This window comes from Microtus ochrogaster, chromosome 7, assembly GCF_000317375.1.
Source record: "Microtus ochrogaster isolate Prairie Vole_2 chromosome 7, MicOch1.0, whole genome shotgun sequence".
Taxonomy (NCBI): domain Eukaryota; kingdom Metazoa; phylum Chordata; class Mammalia; order Rodentia; family Cricetidae; genus Microtus; species Microtus ochrogaster.
In genome coordinates this window covers 31,487,592-31,505,494 of record NC_022014.1, presented here as the reverse complement: position 1 = coordinate 31,505,494, position 17,903 = coordinate 31,487,592, and the positions used below count along the sequence as shown (strand labels likewise).

The following is a 17,903-nucleotide window of genomic DNA, read 5'->3' as shown; positions in this document are numbered from 1 at the left end:
ACCAGCCTGGTCTACAAGAGCTAGTTCCAGGACAGGCTCCAAAGCCACAGAGAAACTCTGTCTTGAAAAACCAAAAAAAAAAAAAAAAAAAAAAAAAACCAAGATGTCTACATGTTCCTATAAGCCAGCCAAACCCTGCCGACCCATTGCTACCATTTTGAAATCCTGTACCAATATTACTACTTTAACTTTTTATTGAAATGGAACAATTTTGGAGCTTAATCCTTGCTAAAAAATGCCTTCCGATGTTAAGGAACTTACTGAACTGACAGGACTAGGTCACTCTAAGAATTTAGAAAAGCCAGTATGTTATCTGGAGACACTAAGAAGGGAAGTGCCACTAACCCAGAGGTGATGGAAAGAGTGGCTGAACTTGAGAGGAGGCAAATTCTCAGCTGGCAGCTCGTAGCTGTGCGGCAGCAGCAGGACAGCACAATCCTATTACAATATCCATGCCCTCCTAGCCACTACTCTCATATGTGTGAGCCCTCTCTGCGGCAGGGGTCTCTCAGACAGTACAGTCTGTGCCCTCCAGACTCAGGCTGTCTTTGGCAGCTCACCAGGGGCTGAGCACACTCAAGTGCTCCTTATGAATCATACTCATATTAGCAAAGTAGCTGACACTGAGGATTAGGGACTAACTCTGATTGTGAGAATGTACATGTGTCGGTACAGGAAAAGCCTGTTGTCTGCAAGAAATGTCATTCACATTGCTGCCAATGGAACAATTACACCACCTTCTCCCACCTTCCAGAGAGTCCATCTTCTGCATCCAGTACAACGTCCGCGCCTTCATGAATGTGAAGCACTGGCCCTGGATGAAGCTCTTCTTCAAGATCAAACCCCTGCTGAAGAGCGCGGAGACCGAGAAGGAGATGGCCAACATGAAGGAGGAGTTCGAGAAAACCAAAGAGGAGCTCGCCAAGTCGGAGGCAAAGAGGAAGGAGCTGGAGGAAAAGATGGTCACTCTCCTCAAAGAGAAAAATGACCTGCAACTCCAGGTTCAATCGGTGAGTGGTCTGAGGTGAACCCGTCACATGATCATGCTCTTGGGCCCTGCCTGGCCTTCCGGACACTATCACTTACAACATGGGACTTTACTTGAGGAAAAAAAATCTTTGGGGGGGGGGGACAACAATGGCTTTATTTTGTTAGTACCTTGCTTACCTTTCAATATTGTGTTGAGAAGGAAAGCTACAATTTCTTCCACATTACACATGGGAAAGGGAAGATTCAGTAACATCACAAAACTGAACAACTTTTAAGCAAGCAGTTTAAAGCTGCATTCCTAAATCTTACTCAAATATTTTACCTCTTTGGCTTTAGCTGCCTTGTCCCAGCCTTAAAGACAGAATTCTGAGCTGAGCCTACCTGTACAGGCCTTTAATGCCAGCTACTCCAGAGGCCAAGTCAGGAGGATCCCAAGTCAGGGCCTGTGTAGGCTATAAAATAAGTTCAAAGTCAGCCTCAGCAACGGAGTAAGAGTTTGTCTCAATAAAAAGTGAAAAAGGATTAGAGACACAGCTCACTGATGCAACATTTTTGCCATCTGCTGAAAATTCTGGGTTTAGTCCTTAGCACAACACAAGAAAGCAAAGCAAGCAAACAAAACAACAAAAAATCTGCCAGGATAGAAATAAGAAATCCAAGTGCTGACTGCGGAATGGTGGGGCATGCCTTTAATGCCAGCCCTCGGGAGTCAGAGTCAAGAGAACCTCTGTGAAGTCAAGACCAGCCTGGTCTACTGGGGGATGGTGGCGCACGCCTTTAATCCCAGCCCTCGGGAGGCAGAGTCAAGAAAATCACTGTGAATTCGAGACCAGCCTGGTCTACAGAGTGAGTTCCAGGACAGGTGCCAAACTACAGAGAATCCCTGTCTCAAACAAAACAAACAACAAAACAAAACAAAAAAACCCCAAGTGCTTAAGACCATCTTAAAAGTTAAGATAAACAGCACTCAAGAGGCAGAGGCAGGCACATCTCTGTGAGCTTAAGACCAGTAGGCCTACATAGTGAGTTCCAGGACAGCCAGGGTTCTATAGAGAGACCCTGTCTTAAAAAGTGAATAAAGAAGAAGTCAAGATAATAAGTCATCCCTCCTTTCCTAACCCTCGAGATTTAACTCAACAAATACTTGTATCTCCCCGAGTTGAACTACCCTGGAAGGCAGTGCAGGGCATCCTCCCCAACTCTTGCATTAGTATGGAGTCTCTTTATGCCACTGGTGATGAGTCCAGAAAGAAGTTGTAGCTACGGTGGGGAGTGAGTTTAGCAACAGCACTTTAGCCAGACATAATCTCCCATTTCCTTGGTCAACAAGCTCAATGGTGTTAGGAAGACATTGCGAGAAGGATGGTTTTCCAGATGTTTAGGACCAGATTCCCTCTGTCCCTTTTCCTGGTGGACGAGTAAGACTAAATATGCACTGAGCCTATCACTATAAAAGAGAACAGCAAGAACCTGAGACATCTTCGGCCTCAGTGGCTTAAAACACTGAGATGGAACAACCACTGAAGGAGGTAGAGAAAGGCCCAAGGCAGAGTAATCTCGGGAATTCCTGGCTGAATTTTTGAGTTCTTTAATCAGTTACTTGTAGAATTTTATGGGGTGATATTGTTTCTCAGAATTACTTGTTCTTATACATTCTGAAATTTATTTTGAGGCTAATAGGTCATCCTTTAAATAGAAATGGAAGCTTCAAGCCATTATAGTATTGTTATGGACCATCATAAATGTTTGAATGAATTGATAAGGTTGAATGAATTGAAATGTATTTAATTTACTTTTTACTTATATTGGCTTTCAATTCTATTTGACAACTAATACTTTGATAAAAATGATTGACACCAAAACTAACCAATGCCACTAAATCAACATCTTTGACTATAACAACTAAAGAGCTCTCAGAAATGATTGATCATAACCTCCTTCTTTATATATGAAAAACTAGGAGGGAAAGCAACTTTCCCAAGACAACACTTGAGGATGTTTGGAGACAAGAATCCAGACTTACTTCCCTGTCTGCAAACCTGTCTCTTCTTCTAGACACAGTTCTACAGCCATACCTTCTCGGGCTCGATCACTGTGTACACTCCTTTGCTTCTAAACACCCAGTTTCACTTTTTAATTAGTTGCATGTTTTTAAGTCAGATAAAATAGTCAATTAAAGGTGCTTTTATATTTGTGCTGAGAAATTCAACAGAATTCAGATGAACACTAAATACTTTGTGCAAAAATAAAAATAAGTTTCAAAATAAGAAACAGACGTCTAAGTGTCTTGAATCCACAGGAAGCAGACAGCTTGGCCGATGCCGAGGAAAGGTGTGAACAACTGATCAAAAACAAAATCCAGCTGGAGGCCAAAATCAAAGAGGTGACCGAGAGAGCTGAGGACGAGGAAGAGATCAACGCCGAACTGACTGCCAAGAAGAGGAAGCTGGAGGACGAGTGCTCAGAGCTGAAGAAAGACATCGACGACCTTGAGCTAACCCTGGCCAAGGTGGAGAAGGAGAAGCACGCCACAGAGAACAAGGTATGAGCACTAGTGGCTGCACCACATGGAGGTTCTACAGAGCAATTGGGCTGCCTTTTTGTTGAGACTACTTCTTTCTAACTCCCTAAGGTGAAAAACCTCACGGAGGAGATGGCGGGCCTGGATGAAAATATCGCCAAGCTGACCAAGGAGAAGAAGGCCCTCCAAGAGGCCCACCAACAGACCCTGGATGATCTGCAGGCAGAGGAAGACAAAGTCAACACCCTGACCAAAGCCAAAACCAAGCTTGAACAGCAAGTGGATGATGTAAGCACGTTTTAAATGGCCTTTTGAAATATTTCTTTAAATGCATTACAGTTTTAGCGGAGTTCTCTTTCCCATCAGCTTGAAGGCTCACTGGAGCAGGAAAAGAAGCTTCGGATGGACCTAGAAAGAGCAAAGAGGAAGCTGGAGGGGGACCTCAAGCTGGCCCAAGAATCCACAATGGACATAGAAAATGACAAACAGCAACTGGACGAGAAGCTTAAAAAGTAGGGGCTACGGAAGGAATACTATGTGATGCCATCTTTCAAATAATTCACATATTAATATGTCTGCTATTCTGTCTAAAGGAAGGAGTTTGAAATCAGCAATCTGATGAGCAAAATCGAAGATGAGCAAGCCGTAGAAACCCAGCTGCAGAAGAAGATCAAGGAGCTGCAGGTGAATTGTCTCACTTTTTTAATTTTTTTATTTTTTTTAGGCACTTTGTGACAGGGCCATGCTATGTAATCCGGTCCAGGTTGATCTCAAACTAACAATCCTTCTGTTTTAGCATCCTGAGTTCTGGGATAAAAGGCCTGGACAACCCTGCCCAGTCCCTCATCTTTCTGGGTTTTTTTTCTTTTTTCTTTTTCTTAACATACCCCCAAACACTAAAACTGATAGAATTTGAGATGGGTTAGTGTACTTGTTTGATTTCCAGGCCCGCATTGAGGAGCTGGAGGAGGAAATAGAGGCAGAGAGGGCCTCCAGGGCCAAAGCAGAGAAGCAGCGCTCTGACCTCTCCCGGGAACTGGAGGAAATCAGCGAGAGGCTGGAAGAAGCTGGCGGAGCCACTTCTGCCCAGATCGAGATGAACAAGAAGAGAGAGGCTGAGTTCCAGAAGATGCGCAGGGACCTGGAGGAGGCCACCCTTCAGCATGAAGCCACATCAGCCGCACTTCGGAAGAAGCACGCGGACAGTATGGCGGAGCTTGGGGAGCAGATTGACAACCTGCAGCGGGTCAAGCAGAAGCTGGAGAAGGAGAAGAGCGAGCTGAAGATGGAGATTGACGATCTTAGCAGTAATGCAGAGACAGTCGCCAAAGCCAAGGTACTAAATGCCATCTGTAGATGAGGGCAATGAGCCAGAAAAACAGCACCCATTGTTCTTGGCATCGAATGTGGTTTTCAGGCATTTTGTTCCACTTACTCGAATATTTTCTGTCCTAATATATTTCTGAAGTTAGTTTTCTAAAAGTACTGGCTATACCCCCACTAAGATGACTTTGAAAGCCATGTCAGTGAATGTCGACATCATTGGCTATATGGGTGGTTTCCAATAATAAATGTAACAGGTATGTTGAATTCTGGCATATGCCAAAGCACCAACTTCGTAACTTTTTACTCACAGCTCACATATTTTTAAAAATATATTTCATTCTTTTAATATTAAAATATCTTAATACTTTAGAAATCAGGGTTTATCTTTTCTTTCCCTGCCTGTATTCAGTTTTGATTCTTCCTTGTCACATGATCCATAGGGCAACCTTGAGAAGATGTGCCGCACCCTGGAGGACCAGGTGAGTGAGCTGAAGAGCAAGGAGGAGGAACAGCAGCGGCTGATCAACGAGTTGACTGCCCAGAGAGGGCGCCTGCAGACGGAAGCAGGTAGGGACACCTTCTCTGGCTCTGCACAACCTGCACTGCATGAATGGGATTCTTCCTATCTAGCAAAACTCTCACTTTTAGAGGGAAATCAGCAAACTATCAGAATTTTTCAAGGCAGGCCACAAAGGTGTGAGGAAGCAAAACTAAGTAGACAGGTTTGCTCTGCGCCTGTGGCAATCCTGTCTGCAAATCTGCACTTTGACTTTAAGTTTTTGTTATTTTCCATTTCTATAACAGTATTTAAAAATGAATAAAAATTGCATACACCAACACACCGCTTATTGCTATACTGAGTTCTCCCCTTTTACTGTTGTTAGGTGAGTATTCCAGACAGTTAGATGAGAAAGACGCCTTAGTCTCTCAGCTCTCAAGAAGCAAGCAGGCATTTACTCAGCAGATTGAGGAGCTGAAGCGTCAGCTTGAGGAAGAAACCAAGGTGAGTTTTACCATAGATCTTGACGAACCAAACCTGAGAATTCCCAGTCCTATTTTACTCGAGGTACATAAGTATCACAGGATATATGAACTGAAATACTGGACTATCCATTCTGCAGGCCAAGAACGCGCTGGCCCACGCTCTGCAGTCCTCCCGCCACGACTGTGACCTGCTGCGGGAACAGTATGAGGAGGAGCAGGAAGGCAAAGCTGAACTTCAGAGGGCCATGTCCAAGGCCAACAGCGAGGTGGCCCAGTGGAGGACCAAATATGAGACGGACGCCATCCAGCGCACGGAGGAGCTGGAGGAGGCCAAGTATGTGACACGAATTTAGGAGAACAAATTATGGTCTCCTGCACTGCTTAACTCAGCAACTCCCATGAGAAGTGATGGTGGTCTTGCTGATGATGATGTGAAAATATCAGTAGCTAACATTTATGGAGTCCAGTTTCTTCTAATCATATGCATTTCAACTCAGGAGCTGGAGCAAAAGCCAGTTTTGCCTCTCCTAGTCATCTCCGTTCCTGTGTCAAGTGCTTCACATTGCTCACAGCATAGCATAGCATAGCGTAGCGTAGCGCAGCTCAGCGCAGCACAGCACAGCACAGCATAGCATAGCAGTGTTAGGTCACTGTCACTGTTTTTCTAAATAGACTTATTAATAGAGGAACAGCTGGTACTGCAACCAGATGTTCTGATTCCAGCAGTCATCTTCTTAAGCTCTGAGTGGACAGACATTCCTCTTAAAATGCACAATCAAGTTCCCTAAAATGTACGAAGTGTTGAGGATTGGTCTAAATAAGATATGGTTTTAGTCTTGGTAGACAGAGGGTACCTTCAATTGCATCTTCTGGGGTGTCAAGTTTAAAGGGGTTTTCTGTGTCTTACGGATGTGGCCTTGGCACACCACTGGGAATAAAGAAAAAATATAGAACACTCAATTGAAAGTCAAAGTCGCCTTTGCTTCTGCTGAATAAATTGTCCAAATTATCCTTCAACTGTGTTCTCCAGTTAAACTGTCCTAACATACATGGTTTAAACAAATTAGCTGTTTTCTGGGGGCAGGGGCCATGAAAGGTATCAGAAAGTCTAAGAAAACAAACATATTTGGTATATTTTTGCCCAATAAGAGTATCTAGTTAGCTTCAATTTCTTTTTGATTTAAGACGGGCTCTATAAACCAATCTACAACATTATACTAGGTAATTGTTTTCACAGTCATCCCCCGTCAGAATTCCTATATGTTCCAAGTCACTGAGCATATTAAGACACCTAGCACTGACAGCAACCTCTGGGAATCCAGTAACATTCCAAGATTCCAAATTTGGACTTCACCGAGTCCAAAGAGCTGCCACCTTGGCACTCTTCAGTTTGTTACTGTAGAATACAAGCCTGGTGACTACTGCTTTGAAAAGCAGACACGTTTTGCCAGTATAGGACAGGACAGTGGGAAAGAGTCACAGCCGTTATCACTTTGTTCCTGGCTCTGGCCAGGTCTTGACAGTCTGGCTAACTTCTCAGGAAGAAGCTGGCTCAGCGTCTGCAGGCCGCTGAGGAGCACGTGGAAGCCGTGAACGCCAAGTGTGCTTCCCTGGAGAAGACGAAGCAGCGGCTGCAGAACGAGGTGGAGGACCTCATGCTGGACGTGGAGAGGACCAACGCGGCCTGCGCTGCCCTGGACAAGAAGCAGAGGAACTTCGACAAGGTGGTCTAGCCTACTTAAACTGTACAAAAACTTTATGTGGTCTTCTTTCTCCCTGTGCCAGCTGATAATCTGTGGGTTTTTTTTTTAGGTTCTAGCTGAATGGAGACAGAAGTATGAGGAAACTCAGGCTGAGTTGGAGTCCTCCCAGAAGGAGTCCCGGTCTCTCAGCACCGAGCTGTTCAAGGTGAAGAACGCCTACGAGGAGTCTCTGGATCACCTTGAGACTCTGAAGAGAGAAAACAAGAATCTGCAACGTGAGTCCCAACCTTCCAGATCCTCCTTAGTCCAGGCTGGACCCTCTCATGTTGCCCACTTTCCTCATCCTTCTTAGCCCTGGCTGGACCCTCCCATGTTGCCCACCTTCCCAATCCTTCTTAGCCCTGGCTGGACCCTCCCATGTTGCCCACCTTCCCCATCCTCCTTAGCCCTGGCTGGCCCCTCCCATGTTGCCCACCTCCCCCATCCTCCTTAGCCCTGGCTGGACCCTCCCATGTTGCCACCATTTCTACCTCTTCCTCTCGTCTGTTCTTCCACAGAGGAGATTTCTGACCTCACTGAGCAGATCGCAGAGGGAGGGAAGCACATACATGAGCTGGAGAAAATAAAGAAACAAGTGGAACAAGAGAAATGTGAGATCCAGGCTGCCTTAGAGGAAGCAGAGGTACATGTCACTATGTTCATGGGGGGTGGGGATCAAAGACAAACACTAGCAAAAGTATCAAGCTGAGTAATGGCACCATGAGCTGAATACATTACTGTAGAGCAGAGACAATTAAAGTATGGAACCTCTGTGCACAGGACAATTAAGTGGTTAGCAATGCCAACACTGGGGCTGGAGCGATGTCTCAGCTGGTGAGAGCTCTTACTGCTCTCCCAGAGGACCTGAGTACAGTTGCCAAGACCCACATCTGTGGCTCACAACCACCTGTAACTTCAGCCCCAGGGAATCAGACACCATCTCCTGGCCATTCAGAGCTCCTGCACACACATGACACACACCCACATAAACATGTATGCACATAAATAAAATAAAAATAAATTTGAGAAAAACGCAAATGCTGAACCCCATCAATTGAGTTTCTTAGAATTTACCACAAGAAACTAATCTCTTTGTTTTGTAAGACAGGGTTTCTCTGTGTAACAGCCCTAGCTATCCTAGAACTCACTCTGTAGACCAGGCTGGGCTTGGACTCACAGAGACCCACATGCCTCTGCCTCCCAAGTGTTGAGATTAAAGGTGTGCACCACAATCACCTGGCAAGAAACTAGTCTTAAAAGAGATAAAACTTGGCTGGGTGGTGGTGGTGGCACACGCCTTTAACACCAGCACTCGGGAGGCAGAGGCAGGAGGATTTCTTTAAATTCGAGGTTAGCCTGGTCTACATAGCAATTTCCAGGAAACCCAGAGCTGTTACACAGAGAAACTCTATAACTCTATCTCAAAAGAAAGAAAAGAAAGGGGCAAAACTTTGAGACAAAGACGCTCAGTGGGCTATAGGACTTTCCACCAAACATTATACCCTCTGTTCAATCTCCACAACCTACACCTACAGGGTAGAAGGAGAGGAGCAACTCTCACAGATTTATCCCTGACCTTTGAGTTCTCTCTCTCTCTCTTAATTATTTATCAAATAAATAAGTGGAAAAAAGCCAAAACGTATGATTAATATGGGGAAAGATCTTTGATAGACAAAAATATTTGCTTTTAATATATATGCAAGACATATTTGCATATACAGCTTCTATTAGATAGAAAATGAATAGAAAGAAGTGAATCAAAAGGATCATAAATGAGGTCAAGGCCAGCCTGAACCACACAGCAAGAGAGCCTGTCTAAAAAAAATGAGTATAAAAAATGTACCACATTAAAATAGTTGCCTCTTTGTGAGGGACAATAGGAAACTGCTTTTATACATTGTCCCCACATTGTACGAGTATGTACTATATAATCAGGAATAAAAGAATTTTGAAACCAATAGTTTCTATGCCAGATTAGTACTGCACACATGAAGACTGTAGTTTACAAAACATTATGTATACTACATGTAAAATTAATCAGATAATTCTATTAGCACCATCATGAATCTTTAGATAGTGCACAGTATCTTTCTCACAGAGCAGACTGATATAATCTATAACAGGATAAACAAAAAGTGATTCACCTCATATGTTCTTACGACAATTACTTTAACTTTAAAGTTCAACAAGATGACACCAATAGTAGCGTGCCTCACAAACTCATAGTAGACACCAAGGAGTTCTCTTCCTCTCAGTGCTGACTTATCTCTATGTCCTTAAGGCATCTCTAGAGCACGAAGAGGGAAAGATCCTGCGCATCCAGCTGGAGCTGAACCAAGTCAAGTCTGAGATCGACAGGAAGATTGCCGAGAAGGACGAGGAGATCGACCAGCTGAAGAGAAACCACATTAGAGTCGTGGAGTCCATGCAGAGCACGCTGGACGCGGAGATCAGGAGCAGGAACGATGCCCTGAGAGTCAAGAAGAAGATGGAGGGAGATCTGAATGAGATGGAAATCCAGCTGAACCATGCCAACCGCTTGGCTGCTGAGAGCTTGAGGAACTACAGGAACACCCAAGGCATCCTGAAGGTAGACATCCATTGGCCTCTCAGATGAGTCAAAGAACACACCTGTCTGCCGTTCTCACAATTAAGCCATCTTTTTAAACTACTTTCCCTACTACTGTGATAAAAACACCCTGGCAGCCGGGCAGTGGTGGCGCACGCCTTTAATCCCAGCACTCGGAGGATCTCTGTGAGTTCGAGACCAGCCTGGTCTACAAGAGCTAGTTCCAGGACAGGCTCCAAACCACAGAGAAACCCTGTCTCGAAAAACAAAACAACAACAACAAAAAAAAAAACACCCTGGCAAAGAGCAGATTAAAGGAGTGTTTATTCCAGCTCTCAGGTCATCCGCCCATTTCACCACGGCAGGGAAGTCAAGGCAGGGGGAAGGTGGAGCAGCTAGCTGGTCACACTGCACCCACCATCAGAACAGAGAGAAATGAACTCAAACTAGCACTTGGCTGGCTTTCCCCATTTTATGCAGTCCAAGATCCCCTGCTCACAGAGGTCCTGCCCACAATTACAGTCGGGCTTCTTATATCAATTACCATAGTCGTGATAATCAGCAGTCCCCCTGTGGCATGGCCATTGTCTTCTCCCAGGTCATTCTAGAGTCTGTCAAGTTGACAGTTGACACTGGCTCTCATAGCCACTCCCCCACTTGCCAAATTATACAGCCGAATGCACCAAAGAAGCCAAATGACAGTGTCTAAAACGTTACAGTTTCCAGAAAGTATATGTAGAAGAACAAACAGAAGCCAAAAGATGAAGAAATGACAAGAGAGAAAATACCCAGGCTTTCCACAAAATAGGCCTGAGGATGAACCTTAGTTTTTTCATTCTCTGAGTTCAGGCAAGTTATTTCACCTCTGGGCCCTGTTGCTTCTACATAATAAGAGTAAGTTTCCCATGGCAAGGATGGCAGTAAGGATCCAGTGAGACGACAGCTATCATGCATGATGTGGAGCTTGTAGAAAATGCTCTATAAATGATAAAGAATAGTGGCATGCATGTGACAGACAACAAGGTAAAGGCAGAGACAGAGCAAGAATCTGTCCCTTGATGATTTGCTCACACACTAAACAAAGGCCACCATCATGCTTAAGATCACACAAATGACAGGCAAGTGACCTCCTGTTCCTAGCACCAGTACACTGCTGTAGCTCATTTCCTAGGTATCCATCTCCTCTTCAGATCAAAGTATTCTTTTTTTAACTTACAGGACACTCAGCTGCACCTCGATGATGCTCTCCGGGGCCAGGAGGACCTGAAGGAGCAACTGGCGATTGTGGAGCGCAGAGCCAACCTGCTGCAGGCTGAGATGGAGGAGGTGCGGGCCACGCTGGAGCAGACAGAGAGGGGCAGGAAGATTGCAGAGCAGGAGCTGCTGGATACCAGTGAGCGCGTGCAGCTCCTCCACACCCAGGTGAGCCAAAGGAAGGGGCACCGCTAAGTCAGGAGTCTAGAGAGCAAGTACATACGTAAAACCGTAAAACCAAGGACGGGCCTGCATCTAAACCACCACAGTTACGACAGGGTGACAGGTGACTTTGTTGAGCATTCCTATTTCTCTTCCGGATTTTTCACCCAAAAGCGTTTGTGAATTTAGAAATAAGGTTAGGCTTTGGGAGTTACTTGAAACCAGGAAGAATAAGGTTGAGTAAACATGCCTCTGACTCCAAACTGAAACACTTGCCGGTGGCACGGTGGAGTTCAGCTGCTCAGTGCTTACTGTTCCCAGGCCTCTCAGAGCACTTAGCCTTCCTTCTTGCTCAGGCATTAAATGTAGTAGCAACCCTGGTAGGATCTCTGGGGTACTAAAATATCCACACTCCGGTATTTCCAAATAGTCCCCTTCGAGAATACTGGGTTGGGATTTTAAGAAGATGTTTTCATATTACAAATTCAGAATCCACCCAAAGGACAAACTCTCCCTTGTCCCCACCCCCCACATACATATATATACACACACATACACAATTCTTTTGAGAGACTTCCAGTGCCATGCACTCACACACACACACATTAAAAAAAAAAACAAACCTTTAGACAGAGAATACTATAATTAAAATAAACAAAAGAAGAAGTAACAGGTGACAACTCCTATGGGCATTCACTGTTCTTGTCTTGAGACAGGGTCCTCCCATATAACACAGGCTAGCCCTAAATTCATGACTCACGTGCCTTAGCCTCCAGACTGCTGGGATTACAAGCATGTGCTGTCATATTCTGTCAATACAGGCGCTCCTAAAACTTCAGAGGTCCTCCTATATAAGGCAGATAGGCAGGAAAGGACTGAGTACCGGAAAGGAGGTTTCAACTATGCAAATGATTACGAGTTTGCATCAAACAGAATAATTCCCAGTAGTAAATGTTGGCATTGGGTTTCCTGAGTTAGACAAAAATAGAACATTTGTAAATCCCAAGTGGGAAACCTGAAAATCTTACACATTTCCATTTTTCCCCCACAGAACACAAGCCTCATCAACACCAAAAAGAAGCTGGAAAACGATGTTTCACAGCTCCAGAGTGAAGTGGAGGAAGTGGTCCAAGAGTCACGCAACGCAGAAGAGAAGGCCAAGAAAGCCATCACTGATGTGAGGGCCTTACGCGTGTTCTCCTCACACCCGTGCTGCCTGCCACCACTGGGCTCACTATTTTCTTCATTTATTGGCTTTTCAGGCCGCCATGATGGCGGAGGAGCTGAAGAAGGAGCAGGACACCAGCGCCCACCTGGAGCGGATGAAGAAGAACCTGGAGCAGACGGTGAAGGATCTGCAGCACCGTCTAGACGAGGCTGAGCAGCTGGCGCTGAAGGGCGGCAAGAAGCAGATCCAGAAACTGGAGGCCAGGGTGGGTGCCTTTAAGCCTAAATCTGGGAAGGGCAGAGGGACACAGTCTTCTTGTTGTGGGGTCAGGGAGACCCTGGCCATACCTGCGGTAGACCCTAGGGAATTAACATTCCCCACCACTGACTCGAGGGGCGGAGCTACATCTTTCTCTTGATTACAGGTCCGTGAACTTGAAGGAGAGGTTGAGAATGAACAGAAACGTAACGCCGAGGCTGTGAAGGGGCTCCGGAAACACGAGAGAAGAGTAAAGGAGCTCACCTACCAGGTGAGAGCAATGCTCTCCAGAATGCGCAGATTTCGTGCTTGAGGGGAAAGGAAAACCCCGGCGACTGCTTGGTTGGCACTTGCAGACGTGCATGTTAACTCCATACACATCAAGGATAAAGAGAGAATTGCTAATCATAGACATACATCAAGCTAGGATGGTGAGGGAGGCCTTTACCAGACAACACAGAAGAGGGCATGCAGGTCAGTGGTAGACTGTGCGTAGTTCACACAGGCTTGATCTGCAGTAAGGGGAAGAAAGGTGGGAGGGAGGAGAGGAGAGGAAGAAAGGAGGAAGAGAAGAAAGGAAGGGAGGAAAAGCAGCATAAGAGAGAAAAGAATATAGGCATTAAAGCAAAGCAGACTAGATGTCAGTCATTCTAGTGTGGCCTCACCCAGAATAGCTGGGGCGGGGGTTGGACAAGGTGCATAGAGTTCTATAGTACAGAGACTGGCCCACGTTTACCAAGTGTGACTACGCCGCCACAGGCTGGTCAAGCTTACCCTCAGGCACCCTTCCAGCATATCAGCAACTTATTTTGGCACTGGTGGTAGACTAGTTCTTGGAACTGAAAGCACATTTTTTCTTTTAAATCAAACTTTCAGACGGAGGAGGACCGCAAGAATGTGCTCAGGCTGCAGGACTTGGTGGATAAGTTACAGGCGAAGGTGAAATCCTACAAGAGACAAGCTGAGGAGGCCGTAAGTGTCTTTGAGGTTTCACAGAATAAAGCAAACTTCTGTTCAGGGAGAAAATGTGTTAAAAAAAAAAAAAAAGCAAAAACCCCTTTGGTGAGGAAGGAGGGCACACTGTAAGAATCTGCCATTCATGTGTTTTCTGGGGGCTGTGATCTTACAAATACAAATGCACACACTCCTATGCTAATTGTAGACTAAGCCTCAAGAGGAGATGTTGATTGTTAGGCAGAAGGGCTGAGGGAAGGGAAAGCTCCAAATACCTAACCTTAACTGATAGCAATACACACAACAGAATCACTAACGCCAGGATGAACAATTCCTGTCTCCCAACATATCAAAATCAAATGTTCCCAAAAGTGAAATATGGATCCCCACCCCTCCACACACACACACACACACACACACACACACACACACACACACACACACACACCAACTGACTTGTTGACTGACTCACTGTATAGGTAAGGCTTTCCTCCCTGTATCCATCCCAGCAACTGGGAGAACATGATGGAAGATCTAGAGGTTCAGCTAGCAGCAGTGTGAGGCCCTGGGTTCGGCAGTACCACACAGCAAAGAAACGATGCCTGCCGGAAGATTCGCCAGCTGCACTTTCCCTGTTGTGCCCGCCCCATTCTTCCAGCTATGTGTGAGAGGAAGGAGGAAAGGGCAGAAATATTAACAGCCACACAAAAGAGGCAACTTCTATCTTAGTCCCACGTTTTCCCTTCTTCTATATTAGTCTTAAATGCAGGGGAAAACAATGGTTAGTGGGATTTCCAAAGCTATTTGTTAACATTTCCTTACTGCGTTCTTTGAGGGTACCTGGGTCCCTTCTTCCTTCCCACCCAAGAGATACATCAGAAAAAGGGAAGCAAGGGGCTAGAGAGACACTCACTTGTTAAGAGCACTGCTGCTCTCTCCCACAACCCAGATTCAATTCCCAGCATCCACATCGTGGCTCATAACCATCGGTAACTTCATTCCCATGTCTTTTTCCAGTCTCCCTGGGCACTGCATGAATATGTCGCACAGACATACATGCAGGCCAAACACCTACACACATAAAGTAAAATTAAAATAAATCTTTTCAAAAAGCAGGGAGGGGGTAAGCAGATTTGACAAAAGGCTGGTCTCTTCCACCTGAAAACAATTTCCCCTTTCCTTGCTTCAAGTCAAAATTGTCACTAGAGGTACAAATTGGGTTGAGGCTGGAGGTCAGAGCGACAGCGCATGACAAGGGAATACAATTGTAGACAGCCTGGTAACGCGTACAGCGAGACCCCCCAGCGTCCCCAGCGTCTAACTGCCCGAACTCTTGTCTGTGCTCAGGAGGAACAATCCAACACCAACCTGGCCAAGTTCCGCAAGCTCCAGCATGAGCTGGAGGAGGCTGAGGAGCGGGCCGACATTGCCGAGTCCCAGGTCAACAAGCTGCGGGTGAAGAGCCGAGAGGTCCACACCAAAGTCATCAGTGAAGAGTAGGCGCCCTTTCCCGAGGCTGCCGAGTGGCTGACGAACATGCGCAGAATGTGCTGCTTCCGGTCACCGGCTTCACTGCGTTTACTTTTCACCTACTGCTGACTAAATAAAAACTGCAGCATGTTTATAAACTAAACCAGACTTCTTTTTTTATTTGCGAAACTGTTTGCTGGCCAGGCCAGTTCTCACCTACCTGTTGTTTTCTGTTATCAAGTATGGCTATGTGGGGCTGTCTTGGTTCACTTCCTGTTACCATGATAAAACACTGACCAAAAACAACTTGGGGAAGAAAGGGTTTGTTTGGCTTATAGGTCACAGTCCATCAGTGAGTGAAGCCAGGAAAGGAAGTCAAGACAGGAATGCAGGAACTAAAGAGACCACAGAGGAACCCTGCTTACTGGCTTGCTCCCCAACTTTCTTAACCCAGAACCACCCACAGACATGCCTTCAAGCCAATCGGATGGAGGCAATTCCCCAATCGAGGGTTCCTCTCCCCAGACTCTGGTTTGTTTCAAGTTGACCAACACTAATGGGCAGGAGAAGCTCTCTGCCAACCAGAAGCCTGGTTTTTTTTTGTTTTGTTTTGGTTTTTTTTTTTTTTTTTTGGTTTTTTGAAACAGGGTTTCTGTCCTGAAACTAGCTCTTGCAGCCTTTAATCCCAGCACTTGGGAGGCAGAGGCAGGCAGATCTCTGTGAGTTCGAGGCCAAAAGCCTCTTCTTCAACCTTGAACGTTCCCTCCCACACAGTATCTATTGGTCATGTAGGGCCTTTTGTTTGAGACACGGTGGGTCTCCCTATGCTGCCCAGGCTGAATTTAAACTTAAGATTCCTTTGCCTAAACCTCCATACTGCTGGGACTACAGGAGGGCAGGACTTGTTTTAAATAAATATCTCTGGATTGCTACAAAGGATCAAGGAAATCTGTCTCTGAGGGGATCTTTCCAGAAAGATTCATTCATTTACTCACTGTCTAGATGCCGGGCATCTACCTTGTGCCAAGCACTGTCATAAATTCTGTGGGTGTCTCCGAGAACAAACAGCCTTCAGGGAATTCACACTCTACAGGGAAAGAAAGGTAATCAATACATAAGTAGCTGTGAAATGTATCAGGTCAGTACAAACGGAAAATCTAGACAGTAAAGGAAATTGTGATAGTTTAACGATGGAAGGCGACCTTAGCAGGTTGGAGCCAAGGGGCACCACAAAGTCACACGATGCAACAGAGCTCAAGTGGGAGGTTTATTGAAGGGAAGTTCAGAGGTAGCCTCTGAGCGAGAGGAGAGAGAGAGAGAGAGAGAGAGAGGAGAAGGGTTTGCATTTCATAAAGGAACATAGTACATGCACATAGGGGCAGTGCTCTACGAAGTGGCTGAGGTAGCTAGAGTCACATCTTGGCAGCTGCTGCTTCTGTGTCCTGCTAGGTCCCTGAGAGCAGGCCAGTGTAGATGCTGAAATGCTAACACTCCTCCCCTTTGTTTATTATAAAAAGATGAGGAATTAAGAAGGGGTAGCTCACGGTGGGAATGGAGGTGTTGTGTTCTCTAGACTGCTTCCTGTCTTCTTGGGGGTGTCAGCATCTTTAGGGGACCTGAGAAAGCTGGGATGCTAGCCAAGTCCAGAGATAGATGGCTATTTCACTGCTGTCCAGGCTATGTGAGACCGTCCGGAGCTAGGAAAGCACAGGCCTAGTTGAAACAGTCTGTGAGGTTGGACCACTGGGGGCAGCCACTTGGGAGCTGTCCAGAGGCAGATTTTGAGGGGACCTGGCAGGGTGCTGGCAGAGCAGAAGATAAAGTTAAGACGTTTAGGAGGAATTTTTCCTTAGGTTCTGATAACTGAGGGAGGTTACGTCCAAGAAAGGGGAATATTAGGTGACGAGGGAGAAAGAATTGCAACAAGGCACGTGAGCTGTGGAAGAAGCACACTGGCTCTCCAGTTTCAATGCTGTCATGGGTTCTTTTATGTGGTGGATAAGACCACTAAAATGTAATTGTCAGTGAAGGTGGAAACCCTAACTCTGTAGCTTCAGAATGGCTTTTGGAACTGCACAGAAGTTTGTCGGGATACATACTTTTCAGACTGGACGAGGGTTTGAGTGACATCTAAATGTGCGATGTTTTTATTTGAGAGTTCATGACAATAAAGTTATTCTTAAAAATAAATGAATGAGTAAAAATAAATAAATTTTTCACCAGGGAAATGCAGCAATGACAGAGCTTTGGGGGAATTCATAACAGGCTAATGTACACGGAACGTAAAGGCAAGGGAATTTTTCAAGGGAACTACAATAAACCCATCAACTTGGTTCCATCTTCCAATTTACGGCTACTGCCGCAGTCTCCGTTTATTTAGAGCTTAGATTTCTGCATCAGCATCCTGTAGCTCTTAGCACACGCATCTCCTTCATGTGCACATACACCCCTTAGCAATTGTAAATAATAATATGCAGATTTCCCTCAGTTTGCAATTAGACTATG

General features: G+C 45.5%; 1 protein-coding gene across 1 annotated transcript in view; it reads left to right on the top strand.

Annotated features, from left to right (window-relative positions):
• The window catches only part of Myh8 (myosin heavy chain 8), a 30,116-nt gene extending 14,688 nt beyond the window's left edge, over positions 1 to 15,428 (top strand). Inside the window, exons 20-38 of the mRNA XM_005349842.2 lie at positions 755 to 1,010; positions 3,290 to 3,532; positions 3,623 to 3,799; positions 3,878 to 4,023; positions 4,105 to 4,195; positions 4,458 to 4,847; positions 5,278 to 5,404; positions 5,722 to 5,840; positions 5,959 to 6,155; positions 7,362 to 7,545; positions 7,634 to 7,799; positions 8,082 to 8,206; positions 9,845 to 10,153; positions 11,351 to 11,554; positions 12,600 to 12,725; positions 12,811 to 12,981; positions 13,141 to 13,245; positions 13,851 to 13,946; positions 15,276 to 15,428. Coding sequence (XP_005349899.1) covers positions 755 to 1,010; positions 3,290 to 3,532; positions 3,623 to 3,799; positions 3,878 to 4,023; positions 4,105 to 4,195; positions 4,458 to 4,847; positions 5,278 to 5,404; positions 5,722 to 5,840; positions 5,959 to 6,155; positions 7,362 to 7,545; positions 7,634 to 7,799; positions 8,082 to 8,206; positions 9,845 to 10,153; positions 11,351 to 11,554; positions 12,600 to 12,725; positions 12,811 to 12,981; positions 13,141 to 13,245; positions 13,851 to 13,946; positions 15,276 to 15,428 — 3,385 coding nt within the window. The remainder of the gene's footprint in view (positions 1 to 754; positions 1,011 to 3,289; positions 3,533 to 3,622; positions 3,800 to 3,877; positions 4,024 to 4,104; positions 4,196 to 4,457; positions 4,848 to 5,277; positions 5,405 to 5,721; positions 5,841 to 5,958; positions 6,156 to 7,361; positions 7,546 to 7,633; positions 7,800 to 8,081; positions 8,207 to 9,844; positions 10,154 to 11,350; positions 11,555 to 12,599; positions 12,726 to 12,810; positions 12,982 to 13,140; positions 13,246 to 13,850; positions 13,947 to 15,275) is intronic.
• Positions 15,429 to 17,903: the final 2,475 nt, after the last annotated feature.